Source organism: Belonocnema kinseyi, chromosome 4 (assembly GCF_010883055.1).
Source record: "Belonocnema kinseyi isolate 2016_QV_RU_SX_M_011 chromosome 4, B_treatae_v1, whole genome shotgun sequence".
NCBI lineage: Eukaryota > Metazoa > Arthropoda > Insecta > Hymenoptera > Cynipidae > Belonocnema > Belonocnema kinseyi.
The window spans coordinates 107855324-107871354 of record NC_046660.1 but is presented as its reverse complement, the minus strand read 5'-3'; the positions used below and the strand labels follow the sequence as shown (position 1 = coordinate 107871354).

At 32.7% G+C, this 16031-nt stretch overlaps 2 protein-coding genes across 3 annotated transcripts in view; one reads left to right on the top strand and one right to left on the bottom strand.

Annotated features, from left to right (window-relative positions):
* Positions 1 to 1471, top strand: part of LOC117171169 — a 3640-nt gene extending 2169 nt beyond the window's left edge. Inside the window, exon 2 of the mRNA XM_033358231.1 lies at positions 1242 to 1471. Coding sequence (XP_033214122.1) covers positions 1242 to 1295 — 54 coding nt within the window. The 3' untranslated portion in view covers positions 1296 to 1471. The remainder of the gene's footprint in view (positions 1 to 1241) is intronic.
* Positions 1 to 13253, bottom strand: part of LOC117171167 — a 30239-nt gene extending 16986 nt beyond the window's left edge. For both annotated transcript variants that reach the window (XM_033358229.1, XM_033358230.1), the window contains exons 1-5: positions 11348 to 13253; positions 7969 to 8117; positions 6550 to 6726; positions 2153 to 2485; positions 1931 to 2069 (exon numbers count right to left, since the gene is read on the bottom strand). In XM_033358229.1, the coding sequence (XP_033214120.1) occupies positions 1931 to 2069; positions 2153 to 2485; positions 6550 to 6726; positions 7969 to 8117; positions 11348 to 12302 (1753 nt within the window). In that variant the 5' untranslated portion in view covers positions 12303 to 13253. The remainder of the gene's footprint in view (positions 1 to 1930; positions 2070 to 2152; positions 2486 to 6549; positions 6727 to 7968; positions 8118 to 11347) is intronic.
* Positions 13254 to 16031: the final 2778 nt, after the last annotated feature.

Below are 16031 nucleotides of genomic sequence, written 5' to 3'. Positions count from 1 at the left end.
GAAATAAGGTCGCTTTTCACGGCACTTATAGGAAAAAGGTTTTTTCTCAGCATTTACCGAAATATATTTTTTTTCATAGACTTTTACTGAGATGTGTTTTTCTTCACGGTGTTTCAAAACAATCTACTTTTTTCACAGCGACCTAATAATCAATTTATTTTTTACGGCGTCTTTGAAAAAAGTTTTTCTTCATAGCTTTATTTACCAGGTTTTTTCTATAATCGCCGGCTATATATTAAATTTACTTATATATGAAAGTTATAACACTAAAATTAATTTTAAAAATTTTGAAATCAAAAGGGAACAACTTAATTTGATAGATTAATACTGACAGATCTCTTTAAAAACAATTACACCATTTTTAAAATTATCTAACTTTACAGACTTTGATCAGCGTAATCGAAAAATTTCATTGGAAAATATGTGGGTAACGGATTTGATCTGCATTTTGGGATGCTAAAAAATGTATGAAAAGTTCAATCGTTTGAATAAATTCTTCAAAAGCTAGCGTGTCTACAATATTCATTTCACCACACAGCCAAACATAAAGACATACAACGTAAAGAACCGTTAAAAACTGGAGATCGACAATTTGAACGATTACATTATACTCTCATGAATAACAATGTGTAATAATACCCAGAAAAAATATATATCGTTAACAATGTTGTTTGAAAAGAGTTCGCAACGGATATCAGATGATCTATTCTGAAATTACCCTTTTACTGAAATTAAAAGTTGACCTTAAATAAATGAAAGATTCGCATTTGGTAAGATCTTTGAATGAAAAGGTTTTTCAATTACAATGTTTAATTTTTTCATTCGAAGAGTCCCGTCTCGAACTTCGGGATACTAATCAAGTATATTTCCTAAGCTTGGTTAGTCGTCCTGAATTTTCGAGAAGACTAATTCATGCCCTTTTCCAATTCTTCCATTTTTTCGGGACGATTAGAAACAGCCTTTTTAATTGATAAGATTTTATGATTGGACCTACTTAAATTGTAATGCTGTCAACTTTGTAAATTAAACTTCAGAAACTTGTGAATGATACGTCCTTTTAAATTGGTAGAATTTTAGATTTTGAAACTAAAAAGGGATCCTTCCAAAATTAACATTTAAAAATGTTGAGAACTCTGAAATATAAAGATTTGATTCCGAAAATTCTTTGCAAGTTTTAAAAATAAATTCCAACCCATTTCCTATTTTAAAAGCTCAAAATAATTTATTTTTATTTTCCCCAGTGCAATTCAAAAATATCGGACACATATCTTAAATCTGTAAAATCCATAGAGTAATACGCCAAAAAAATTGCAAAACTAGTTGAGAAATCAACAGATAGCACTCTACAAAATCTCGAAACAACAGTTCAACAGAATATAAATGAAGAATCTTCAAAAAGACAAGAGATTTTGAAAAGTGTAGAAGAAAAGATATGGGAATTAATCAACCTGCATAATATCTTTGGCATTAAAATGAAGTGGGAAATCTTGATGATCAACGATAAAGTAGCTCATGAGTTAAAGTTTCGAGAAAAATTTCCAGACGTGGAATATTTGAAATTAGAAATCCAAAAACTTAAAAATGAGATGAAAGGCCAAATTGACAGTGCCATTGCTTTAATAAAAATTTGTAGAGCATGCTATACACCATGTTATTTAAAAGACTGTCTCGAAAAAAATACTGTTCTAGCACTTCAAATTCTCAACAAGGCAAATGAAAATGCTTTGAAGAAAATTGCAGCTATGCAAATTGTGAAGACAAGAACTGTGAGGGAGTTTGGAAAAGTTTTAGAGGATATCACTGAATCTTATAGAAAAGAAATTAGAATAGCTTCTGAACATTTAAGTCATTGTATCGATTGTATTAAAAAACAGGAATCAATTAAAACTTAATGATATTAAAAACAAAAAAAATAATCAAAGGTACTCACCATCAAAGAATGAAGAAATTCTGCTAGGACTTGGAGGAACGGATGTTGTATTTGTAAGGAAAGCTCTTTTCACTTTGTTCCACTTGGAATCTTGTCTCGAGAGTCTTGAAATATGTGAAGACTCCCCTTTTTGGAAATTCTGAAGCATACAGAAACGAAATTGAAATAAAAAAGAGGAAATTTCAAAGAAGTATCTAATTGAGAAATATTAAAAATTGTTACCTGTCTTTTGAATTCCATCGTTGATGGGACATCTTGCCAAGTTTTCGAACGTCCTAAGATCGAAGTATTCTTCGAAAATTCAAATTCTTCAGATGGGGATCTTTCCTCTGCCGAATCCACAAAATGAGAAGGTAGGGGTGAAATGGACTCCGGAGAAGAAATGCTTCTTAATTCTTCACTTGATGGGACTGTAATCGTCAAAGTTGGAGTCAATCTTCTACTAGCCAAGTCCACAATTTCACTGCCTGGACTCGAAGGTTTTGAAGAAAGGACTGTCGGACATTCTGAAGTTGTTATTTGGACACGTCCTTTTCCATATTCAAATTGCAACAGCTAAAGATTTGAAATTAAAAAATAAAGTTATTTGTCCAATATGATTTTGAGTTATTTGAATTAATTAGATTTTCTGGTTAATATAACTAGAATTCTGGTTACTCTAACCAGAAAAAATAGTAAGTGCATATTTAACCAGAATTCTGGTTGATTGAACCAGACATTTTTTGAGTGTATGGATCAAATAGTTTTAATTTTCTGTGTGGCTATCGTGATATTTTCAAAGTTTTTGCACTGGGCCAATTTGTAGCGTGAAAGTTGATCGTTTAGAATCGAAAATGAGAATGAAAAATATTTGAAGAGGGCGTACAGCAAACACTGGGACGAAAGTGTATTCACTGCACTAACCTTTTAGGGCTCTTTATCAGAATGAACAATCGGTTCTGAATTTTGAGGCCGCACGGTTGAATATTTTTGTCTAATTTTTTGCTCAAGTATACGCATAACTGTATCTCGAAGCAAGCAGAACCAGTTTTTCAATGAAATGTTTATATTTTGTTTAGTAATAAAAAATAGAGAACAATAGCAGCGACGTTCAGTTTTAGCTGTCCATACCCGGTAACAAGCGTTGAATTCAGAAAAATGAAGAATTTGTATTCCTATGAATACGCGATTTTTCCTCCGTCTAAAAATCTCCCAACGGGAACAGAAAAAGTGCAAATCCTATTCCTCTCAGTCGACTTAGTAAAATTTAACGAAAACATTTATTTAACCTATTTTTCATTATTAAATCTGTTTATAACTTATAAATTCGAAAAACATTCAAAGTTATATTTATTTATATTTTAATAATTTATTTAAACGTCTTAAAAAATGCAACAAAAAAATCTATGTAAATGTGTGAATTTAAATAATTTTAACTCTTTGGGAGAATAGAAAACTGTGTGGCGGTCGCTATAAAAAATAGAAGTGAATAAGTTTAGCAGGTATCTTATTCTTATTATGGCATTTTAGACATATGGAAAAATCGCGCATTCAAAATAATAGAATAATCTTCACTTTGGCAGACATCCCGGAGTGAGTCGAATTATCCGGAAGAATTGAACCCTTGCATTTGTCATGAGATTACGACCGGTTAGAAAAACTGACGTTATGAAATCATGGATTAATTTAATTTTAATTAGCAGAATCAATTTACTTATATAATTACAAGAATGTAAAAAAAAGATGAATGAAAATCGGCTAATATTTTCAGTAATAATGGAAGTCTGTTGAAATAAACAACTTCCGTGCATTTACACTGCAGTTTTCTATCTAATTTAGCTAAAGATGGTATTTTTTATATTTTTTCCACATGCATAATTTTTAATCCATAAATTGAGTGCTGCCAATATTTTTTAAATAATTCTGACTTTTGAAAATATTTGCATTTGTTTAAAAAATTGTTCCCCGTAAATCATTGTATTTGTTTGAACATTTTTTCCCCGTAAATCATAAACAAAATATTTGCTGTAATTGATGACACAAATTAATGAATGGTAAAAGTCGTTTTTTTTTTGTTAAGATATTAAGCAATTGCGTACCCGGTTCTGATTTCTGTGGTCGCACGGTTTAATATTTTTGTCTATTTTCTTGCAACCTTCATCTACATTAGCATATCTTGAAACCGACATAGCCGATTCTTCAATCAAATGATTATATTTATAGACTATATATTCTGGATTATACGCGGCGTAAGTGCATAGGCAGCTGTATAGAACAGTGCTACTGTTCGTCCGTTTTTTATTATTAAACAAAATATAACCGTTTATTGAAAAACCAGATCTGCTTTCTCCAAAATATGATTATTTAGATGAGTATGTAGATGCCTTAATTGCTAGTTTCTTTGTACTATTCCAAAAAGTGAAACGCCGTATTTCCTGGGAAAACTAATGATCTTCTTAAAAAAATTATAAAACTTAGCTTTAACTAATCTTCGGGATCTTACGATTTTTTTCTATAACATATAGATATTTTTGTGTCAGGATGTGAAAAATAGGAAAATGATAGCGAAATGGTGGCAGTATAGAACTAAAAAACCAACCAAATGAAAAATTTTCATGGGGGCGAAAAAGTATTCCGTAAATTAAAATATACATTTAAAAAAGACAAAATTCCACTCCTAAGCTGAAGTGTTGATGAATTGTGGTCAACAAAATTTGATTTAAAAAAGGTATTCAGGTTCAAGAAAATGGCTAATGAAAATGGGTGTGGAAGTTGACAATCTCAAAGCTGCTATAATCTAAAATAAATTATAGTAGGATCGGCTCTGGGTTGTGTAAATAAAGTTCGGTGTATAGAAATTAACCAATTCCGATAAAATATAACGAGAATTTTATGATTAAAATTGCATGTGTTTTCAAAATCGAGTTTTGATAGCGATTAAAAAATGGATTTTCATTTTTTTGAAAAAATAAAAATTGAAGCTAAATTTTGCTAAAAGTCCGAAAAAACATGTTTTTTTGCTCATTGAATGATAATAATGTGAAGCAATGTAAATTCTAAAACTTGTTCAAAGTTATTATCACGTTAAAATTTCAGCTGAAATCTTATTCACTTTAAAAAAAATTATTGTATCAAAAAATAAGACTTCGAAAAGATTCTTTTACCAAAATGTGTATTTGGTTTGTAAAGAATTTTGTCATGCAATAAGCCCATCTTTGATGAAAATTTTGGTTATCTAATTCTCTACTGCTTCCTTTCAGTTATAGATGGGTGCAACCTAACTTAAAAAAATGAAATGAAAATATATAAAAAGTATTAAATACAAATTTTCAAAAAATTTTCCTAACTATAACCTGCACAAATTTATTCGTTCTAAATATACCTAGGTCTTTTATAAAAAAAATTAAGAAGTTCATTTTTATCATTATACAGTCTGTAGTATACAAATAAAGATTTATATATATTCTTGACACAAGAAAATTCTTTTTAAATATTATACAAATGAACTATGAGTTCAAAATTATGAGAAATTCTTTGACAACCTAGATTGAAAATAGAGAGTTTCCAGGAGAACAAAGAACATTTAACTGAATGCTTTTCCAAATATTTATCAATTCAAAGAACGCTTTTCACATTCCGGCATCAATCTTGCAGACATTAAAGAATTTGCTTTTAGCAACTAAAAGTCCTTATGTCATCGTTGCTATAATTTCTGGATTAAACGATCTAGATTTTAAATGATATCATTTTTTAAAGCCTATTTTCAGAAGCTGGGTTTGTAAACAATAGTAAAGGTCTGATAAGTAGGAAGGATTAATCTAAATCAGGGTCAAGTAAATTAATTCTGAGGTACTTGGCAAGTCTTAAGTGTTCAATGTAACCGATTTTGCAAGTCATAAAATATTTCTTAGCATAATGTTGATCGAGTTGTCGACATTTTCACATCGCATGAAATATGCGGCATTAATGCTCGTTTCGAACTACTGATTTGTTGGTTTGGACCCCACCGAAGTGACTCCAATGAGTGCAACACTTAAGAGAAGCCTCAATATCTCGTATATCTTCAAGATATTTTTAAATCGGAGAGCACAGTCGAGTGTAAAAGAAGCCTTCGGGGGACTAACTTGCGTACTCCCGCGCCCACATAATCGTTCGGCGGTTATTGCTTTTTGTGATTTGCGACATCGACATTTATTACTTTGTATTCTCTTGAGGCGTGGAAAATTTAATTTTCAAGAGCACTTTCATGCTTCCGCGACCGCAAGAAATTGCAATAATCGTTCAGCCATCTCCCAAGCTTTAATCAAATAAACTTCATTGTCTATACTTTCTTAAAAGTCATTAAAGTAAATAAAGCGTAACTATAAAAATTAACATTAAATAGTAAATCTGTCAATAAATAACTTTATTCTCTCCAAGAACTGTTTGGACATAGTGAATCGACTTCGAGTAAAATTGAGAGTCGAATAATCGAAGTAGATTTTGTTTTTTGGACATTGAAGTGGTGGCCAGTATTTAAAGAACTTTGCAAATGAACCCTTTGTTTATGTGGAAATTAGAGAAGGAATGTGTGTACAATTTCCAGCTGCGATATTGTCGATATAATCGTTTATTTGATTTGGAATAATAATGGTGATTACCTCTTGAAGAATTTCCGACGATTCCAGGCTGGAAATAGAATAACCATCCTCACTTCGTATGCTACCACGAGGTGGTTGTCGTCGAATGTTCTCTCGGCGCAAATGAATCATATCTTTAACTTTTCCCCATGGTGTTTTACTGTGGCCCTTTTCAAATTTTCTGACACGTGTTCCATCCTGAAAATAATTGAATTATTCTGTAAATTGTAAGTTTTTTATAACCACTAGCATCATGAATCGCGCGCTACGCACGCGTGCACTTTTTCTGTTTGCAGAGAAAAATTATTTATTTGTAATGCAAAACACAAATTTTGAGTGACTACCTAGGACTTATGTTCCAACTTTACTTGTTTTTAGGCATATATAGATATAATTTAACTACGATTCTTGAGAAAATTCAAAAAGAATTTTGAAAATTTCATTTTCAACCAAATCGTTAAATCTTAAACCAAAAAAGATCATTTCTTAACGAAAAATGAAAGACGTAATTGATATTACAACAACAACAAAATTTACATAAAAAACAGTTGAATCAGTTGAATCTCGGATTGGAATCATTCGAAAAAAGACAAATTTTCAACAAAATACTTTAAATCTCATCAAAAAGCATTAATTATCAACCAGTTGTATTTTTAACCAAAAAAGATCAAATGTTTTTTTTAAAGAGACGAATTTTCTATAAAATGTTATTTCTACTAGAAAGATTAATTTTCTATAAAAAAAGAATTTTCAACGTAAGTCACATCGTCGATCAAAGAGATGCATTTTTAACTGAAATGATGATTCTTTAAGAAAAATGTTGAATTTTTAACACAGTAGTTCAACTTCTCACCAAGTAGTTGAATTTGCAACCACAAAAGTTAAATTATCAACAACAAATTTAAAAGTTGATATTTGTACCGAAACAGATTTTAACTTTAAATCAAAAAGAATTAATCGAAGCAAGAGGAAATTTTAAACAAAAAATTGACTCTTCAACAAAAAAAATTAATTTAAAAAAAAACAGTAGCATTTTTAACAACAAAAAAGAAACAAAAAATGTCTACAATCTTCGAATTTTTTCTTAAATTTAAAATATCATTACAAAATTTCCTAAGAATCTTAAAAAAAGTGTTATTCTCTTTAAAAACATTCAAAATTCTTGAAAAGAATTCATCAAAATATGTTTTAAAATAATGCAAAGTTTTCCTAATTCACGCAGTATGTATACAATCATATTTTTAACAACAATTTACGGGAGAATTCGTGTAGACGATTTATGAAGAACGGATACTTTGTTTGAATTTAGAATTTAGACGTAGTAGAATGGTAAATAAAGAAGTGGAATCTTTTTGAAAGCAGAACCATCATTTCAAAATGAATTGTTTTTATCTTTTTATTAAAAAAATTAATTTGAGTTTCTTATAAGTTGATAATTACCTTTAAAACGTGAGTGGAAAATACAGCGTTATGAGGTATTAAAACGTCACCATCAAGAGATCGGCTTCGACGAGAAGGATCGTCATATTTTGTGATGTCCTCTTTCGTCCGAACAGTCAGTTGACCAGAATGTGGCCTTTTATGGGCACCTAAAAAACATCATTTAAAAAAAATCTTTATGTATGACAAGGCAATTAATTAGTAGCATACAGTCAGACTCTTCAATAGCCCTCCCTTCTATAGCCATTGTGAGAATTGATGCCACGCCGCAGGTAGGTGTAATAGGAGCTGCGCGGGGTCTGCGGTTGTCACTCAGGAACACATGCACGGTTTCTGCTCATACATGTATGGAGGTATTTCGTGAACTATATTTTAATTTTAATATGAATTTAGGTAATTTGTGATATCTACGAAAATTTCGAAAATGCATAGTATATTTATAAAATACCAAAAATTTGGATGATTTTAAGAAATTTAGAGAAATTTAAAGTATCCTAAAATGTCTAAAATTTCTCCTTCTGACGTGACCATGCTTAGAAAGAACTAATTTAGTTATGCAGTTCATAAAAAATACATTTTTGCAACACCAACCAAAAACTACAAAAATGATTATTTGCTAAAGTTCCTATTTCCTCCTATTTTATAGTTCCTCCTATTTTTCAATTCTTTAGACTCGCCCGTTTTTTTCTATTATATGTTTTCCCAGTGCAACTCTCAAATGTAGAGAAGATTTTCAAAGCCAGCTGGAAAAAGATAATTTGGAGAAATACGCAAATAACTTTGAAAAAAAGTCGATCTTTTGATCTTTTAGTTACACATTCTTATTATATTTTTCGAGTGTATTTTTATCTGTAAAAAGCCCTCAGATGTTATAAATACCGTTTAGAGTTAGCTGAAAACACTCAATTTCAAAAACGCAAAATTCAATTTTCCCCAATTTACTGTGCTGAAATTTATGATTTCCGAGGCTTATCAAATTTTGTTCTATTGTATTTGTACAAGTAGAAAAGCTTCAAATACCTTAAAAATGTGTGCATTATTGCTACAGAATTTTAAATTATTTTTAAAAAACCGACAAACATGAGTCCATTAAACATCAATTATCGCATCAAGAACGTTAATTAAAAAGCTGTACGAATTTAAAGAGAGTTTTATAACACATGCAAAATTAAATTTTTTTAATTGGCTTGCACGAAAATATTAAAACTATGTATTAATAAACTAAGACTTTTTATATCACATTTTGGTAATGCGCAAGTTAAAGCTGTTCATAAATTGCCATCAAATCAATCATACTTTTTCAGGTTCCTAATATACTACTTTTAGGCATGGTTCCAACTTCGATTTACATCATTTTGTTTTGTTAATCCACCCTAATCTAAAGTCTTTGTAACTGAAGTCAAATAAAGTCAAATTGCCAAATAAATAAAATGCACAATCAAATATAAAACTAGATTAAAATTATTTTCTGGTTAAGATGCAGAATTTTATGCCTAGCCCGGTAATTATTAATTGCAAGGATTTGTGTTTTATACAACAAAAATATTTCTTCAAGGGTTTAGGTGAATCAAATTTTTAAACTTTGGAAACCAAATTATTAAATTTTGTGAATATAAATGTTCCGGACTTTGAATTTTTAGAATGAATTCTATTTTTCGATATTAAATCAAACATGTTTTTGTCATTTTGGCCTAATTTTGAGTAACAAACTTCGAAAAACGATCAGTTCGTTTGTAGAGAAAAAAATCAAGAAAATTATCTTGTTGATTGACTAAAAAAATTCGTTGGGCTTAATAGAACTGTCAAAACATTCACTCTTACCAATCCCTCTACGAGACGAGATTTGATGAAAGTAAAAGATTCGACGCATGCTTGACAGTTCTGTAAGCCCGATAAATGTTTTCAAACATTCAGATAAGAGACTTTCGTTAATTTCTTTCACTACAAATCAAGAAGTAACTTTTTACACTGGCTCCAATTCTGACATTTAAGGTGCAACCCCATAAGGTAAATCAGTAAATAAGTGGAATAGTTTTGATCAATAAGATGATTGAACAAACTCTAGCAATCGCCTCTTTGGCTTAAAAAACTATTCCACTATTCTACTAATATACTTCTATGGGACTGTGCCCTTAGGTTTGAGAATTGACCGCTTTAGAATATTGGACACCAAAATTAAAGGCCTTGAAATTTTTCTTGTTTTGGAATTGGAAGGGTTTTAATTTTAGAAATAAAAATTACTCAAAGGGTTTGTATTTATATCATTTTTCTATGCTATCTTTACGTGGGGGAAACGTGGTCAAAAAACTTGCTTACGTAAGATTTTTTCCTCGCTGAAAATATATTTTTTTAAATAACAAAATGTTATATTTTATGTAATTTTTTAATCTCTCCTTATTCATAATAATAAATGCTCTTCATTTGAAAAAAATCGAAGTTTTTATATTTGTATCACGACAAATATCAGAAAAAATGTATTCGAAAAAAACTACGTAAGATAGGGAAGGGAGGGGGGTTCAAAATTTACAAACCCTTACAGATGAGGATACGTGGGTAAAAATTTCAGAAAACAACCTGACATAATTTAAGGATGGCCCCCAACGAGGTGCCTGCGCCAGTTCCAGGATTCACCTCATTGGTCAAAACTGTTCCACTAATCTACTAACAAACCTCCATGGGACTGCGCCCAACTGGAATGATTTCAATATTTTAAATTCTTGTCAGTTTGGTTGCTTTCGCAGTTAAGGGAGCCTCTTTTTATTTAAATCCATGAATTCAAATCATATTAGGTATTTTAATTTCAATCAACAGCTGACTTGACTTCGTACATTGCTGAGGGGAAAACAAGGGAACCACATGCATGGGATTCAGTTAATTTTTGCCCCATTTTACTTATATCTTCGTGAAAGCTAATTTTTTCTATATAAGTGTATTTGAAAACTAGTTTTTATTTTTAATTTACTATTTAATGAAATATAAAAAAAGATAATAATAATGATTAGTTACAGAGATATTACAGAATAAAGGTTTCTTCTATGCATTTGATCCATTGTATTCCTCTCAGTTTTTAACGAAGTGAAGTTAGCTGATGGTTGAAGTGATAATACCTAATTCAATTTTTATGTGTTTAAATATAAAAGTTAACAAATGCATCTACTATTCGAAAACTAACAACTCCGTATACTATTAAATAAAATAGTTCAATTCAATTGAAAGGCTTCCTAATTCAACCGGTTAAAATGTACAGACTGTCAGTCTTGAATCTTTTCAAAATCAGGATTTTCTGAACACTTTAGAATTAATTAATTAATTGTTTTAAAAATCCCCTTAATTGTAATTTGGAGCCCTGCTGATAACCCAAAAATTCCAAACTTCTCACCTTGGAAAACATCCTCCGTCGAGGAGGACGAAGACAAAGTCCCCGGACTCGGTGGTCCAGAATGGTCCCCAGTTCTTGACAAGGACCCTGATCCTGTGGAAGCATCATTATTATCCGGAACTCTAAGAAACCTCATAATCTCAGGATCTATCGTGTCACCAGTTCCAGCCCTCTCCCACTTAAAAGCAGCCTTGACTTTGGTCCACTTTGACACTTTCGGACCCCCAAAAACTGAAAATCTCTTTTTACTCTGAATCGATGTTCCAGAAGAACTAATTTGTTTCGCCAACATTGCCGGATGATCAATCCCAATAGATTTACTCCTCTGCCTTACTGGAGGTGATCGAAAACTCCTCTTCGTCGTTACTTCTGCTCCACTAGAAATCATTGCTTCCAAAAGGGAATCAGCAAATCCAACATCCTCTTCCGGTAACACAATATCTTCTCCACTAAGAAGAACTCTTTCAACTTCCCAATCAGCGTTTCTCAAAGCCTTGATCCTCTCCAGTTCCCTCACTCGTCTAAACATCTTAGAATTCCGATCCCGAAGATTAATCACCTGCTCCATCAACAGAACGAGCTTTTCCAGATGATCAAAGGCTTCCTCGGTATCAGCAAAATTAGCCGCAAAAGCAGCCGCTGTTCTCGATATGGAACCAGGATGACTGTCGTTCGAAGGACGTCTATTCTCAAGATAATCCTGAAAATCATTATTTAATTCTTTTTTTAGGGTTTCAGTCTCTTTGTGCTTGACAAAGGCCTCATCAAAGACATTTGTCACCGTTGGATCTGGAGGTGGAGTTGGTAGCTTCTCTTGATCAATCATCGTATCTCGACATCTTCTTCTCTTATTGGGTTTTGCTTTTTTTCTAAATTTCTCAGATTGAGAGAGGCTTTTAAATCCTTCAGATTTTCGAAGGCCCTGGGCTTCATCTTTTGGAAGATTCATCTCCATTTAGAACTGCACTATCCATGAAGCATTTCATTAATAGACTAATTTTATTATTTGTTTACGTTTGAAAGTAGCACTTCGATTATCCATTATCTTCTATTCTTGAGTACTGACAACGTGTGTGCAGATTCCTTTGAATTGATATTGCAGTAACAAATATAGAACAGATTATTCTTGATCAGATATAGGATTTTAGAGGAGATTTAAAAACTGACATATTAGCCCATCCTAACTTTCCTAAACTTTCTGATTCTTTGAAGCACAATTTCACAAATCACTAGCCGAAATTTTTTCCCGTTTTAATGACCAACTAGAAACCACATGGCTGATCTTCACTTCCGTTTCCGAGCACAAACTTGAGCCTAGGAGGTCACGAATCACGAGGAGATGTCGACGAGGGCAGCCCAACTAAACTGACATTGCTGGCGAACTTCCAAACGGAGAGAGCTTGCGGTAGCGCCCTCAACTTCGAAAGACGTCTGAAAATGCAGGCAGTGTTGTAACGTGGGTCGTTAGCAATTGGGAGGCCGGCATCAAGGTTAATCTGTCATTGAGGTGGGAGCCTCATAGATCCTAGACTCGACCTGGACACAAGGACATAGTGTTTCTTGAATTTTTTAGAAGTTTATAAGTATTTTAGACACCCAAAGATTCTTTAAAGTTTCGGAAGTCAACCTGGTGGATCAAACGTTGACCTGTTGGATTAGAAGTTGAGTTAGTGGATCAGAGGTTCATCTGGTGGCGTACATGTCGACCTGGTTGGGGTTTTCCATTTTCCTGGCGCGTCCGATTTCCGGCGGAGGCGCCGTTTGTGGAGAAAGTATTGCACTTCGGTTGGTTATTTTCGGCGACGAGCGTCGACATATTTCCGCCGGGATGTCCAGACCCGAGGCACTCTGGTTGACGGGAGGACGTGAAGCGTCAAGGATGGTGAAAGCCGGGTGCTGAGGAGCTACCTCGTGCACAAGGGAAAGCCGTCTGTGGTTTTGAAAGACGGTGATGGGCGAGCATGCGCCTCAGATTGAACTGAGAGACTTCTTTCTTCGTCCTCCGCCTCCACAGTTCTCAGCTTCCTCTTCGTCTTCTTCTTGTATGAGAGCCAAAATAGCCACGCGGAAGACACGTCCCTCTAAGAGTACGACGTTTGCAACAGAAGATCGTCCACATTCTTCGATGATGTTTATTTACATTGAACGATATTCCGATCGCGTTGAAAATGCTACACCTCTTGGTCCTCTAGATAACATTCACTTTTTCTTATAAGAGTTTGATCCTTCATACTCATTATGGGTCTTGCGTTAGGTCCTTTAGATTCAATCCAATATTACTTTTAGGTCATCGAGTTTTACAAATTGCTTTATAAAATTTGTGACTACTTTTAAAAATTAACATTTCTAAATAGGATAAATTACTTTGAGAATTGGAATGTTAAATATCCCAGATCCCCAACTATATTTTAAGGAAAACTAATTTGGTTTCTTAGGAAAGACTCGAATGTTTCTTATAAAAAACGAAGTAGACTTTCATGTTATCCCGGAGGAATGGAGCATAGTTTGAAACGTATTGCGAAAGGGAATCCAATTAGCAGAGCATATGAAGCATAAAAGTGGCCCGAGACACACTTTAGTTTTTGAGAAAGATCAAATAAAACAAACCTAGCCATTTCTAAACAAACTTGGTTGAATTCTTTCAGTCAATGGCATAATCTCTTAATCTAAATACTTTAATCAGAATGATGTCAAGACGTTCGGATAGACAGTTTATATATAGACTCTATTAATGAAAAAGTTCAAGAAAAGACTTCTTTTATTTCTAGAAAACAAACTCTGCTTGTAAATCTGAACGTGTTCATTTTTGTTAGTATTTACATACTAAAAAAAATATATTGCAAATATTTCTACACAGTAATTATGCAAATAGAAGTAGAAAATTCTCAAGATTTCCTACTTGAATGTGTATATCCTTTCTTTCCTTTTTTCTTGAAAATGTGATTACTTGGTACAATACATTGTTAAAATAAAAATAAATCTGCTTACTCCTTTCCGGTGGAAACAGAAGGAACGAAAATAGAACTATCTGAACATTTTTTAAATGCAGGTCATTAAAGTGCGAAAACAGGCACACACTCTCGTTTCTTAATTATGGCGGCCGTGCAAGGTATAGCACTTAAAATACCAAGTGCTTATAGACTCAGCTGCGCCAGTTACGTTCGAAGTTTAAGCCAGACTACTTTAAACTATCACTATGTTACCGTCGATTTGAAGCTAAGCCAAGGTTCATGTTGGTTTCAAATTATGAATGAAGTCGATATGTGAACTCGAAATGAAACTGCAGCTGTCGCCTCACAGAAAAGAATTTTTACATTCACATGCTAAATATTTGTCAACTGTAATAAGACCAAAAATGTGTAAATTGTATTGGAATTTGTTTCCTATTCAGCAGACCTCAGAGCACTATCTTTATTTCGGATCGACTAAAATTTTTAATTTTTACCAGTATGCTTGAATATTTATAATGCTTACATTTTTGGAACCATATAAAATGGATCATTTAACAAATAAAACAGTAGGTTACTTTAAGGATAACAGTGCTTTTCCGATTTTGGAATATATCCTTGAAATAATTATATAATTTGAAGAATTTTCGGAGTCAAATATTAAAAATAAGTCACTGCTCTCTGTATATAAATGGGTCTACCATTCCGAAGCAATCTTTTTGTTTGAAGTTATTATTAATATCAATCAATACAATAAAGTCAGACAATATTAATGAAATACGAAATAATAGTACTGAAATTTTTGCGGTCTATGCGTAAGTTATACGATCGGTGACCAGTGACCAACGTTCGAACGTATCCAAATGATAAGGTGCTATCTCCGCAGAAACAAATCGAAAGGTTCCCTACTTCAGATGGCGTTCGTGTTCCCAATACTATGTATTTGTGATTTTGAAGCTTCTATGCTTCGCCAATCGAGATGGCACATTTTTATTTCGTCCTACCGAGATATAATCTTCTCATTTAAACACGTGGAATGGTACAAAACAAGAAGTTCCAAATTATCTAGAAATACGATTTTCAGACAGCAGTCTTCATTGCACACTCAAGGCCTAACATTGTTCTCCAAGAATTCAAGAATCAAACTATGTTCGTGATTGAATTATCTACTCCGGCCGACTACAACCCTTATACTGCAAATAGGTGCCTATATAGGTAACCCAAAGGATTCTATGCAGAGTCCTATATAGGATATATAGGTTACCTTATAGGTTACCCACATAGATCACTATAGGTACCACCTACAGGAAATGAAACAAAAAGTGTTGCGGAGTATAGTTTACTATAGCAGATACAACTGCGCAGTAGCAATTTTTGACTATTCAATTGCCTAGTAGTACAGGCACAATGATTTATCTGCTTAGCAGCAATTGTTATATTTCTGACAGCTCCCATTGAGTTTATTCAGGTGATCCATGTAAATTTTTATGTAGGAATCTAGATAGGCTCTTTTATAGGTTCTAACGTAGTAAGCAGGAACCTATACCGTTTTGAGAATACGTATTATTTTCAATACAGAATCCTATAGGATTCTATATAGGCACCTATGTAGGTATTTGCAGTAAGGAACATCACTGCCAAGAAGAAGGAAAAGGAGGAGAGGTATTATTCGGTAAAAGTAATTGTCCATGAGATTGCTGCTCTCGAAGGTGAGGCGTGACCATAGGTGTGATATG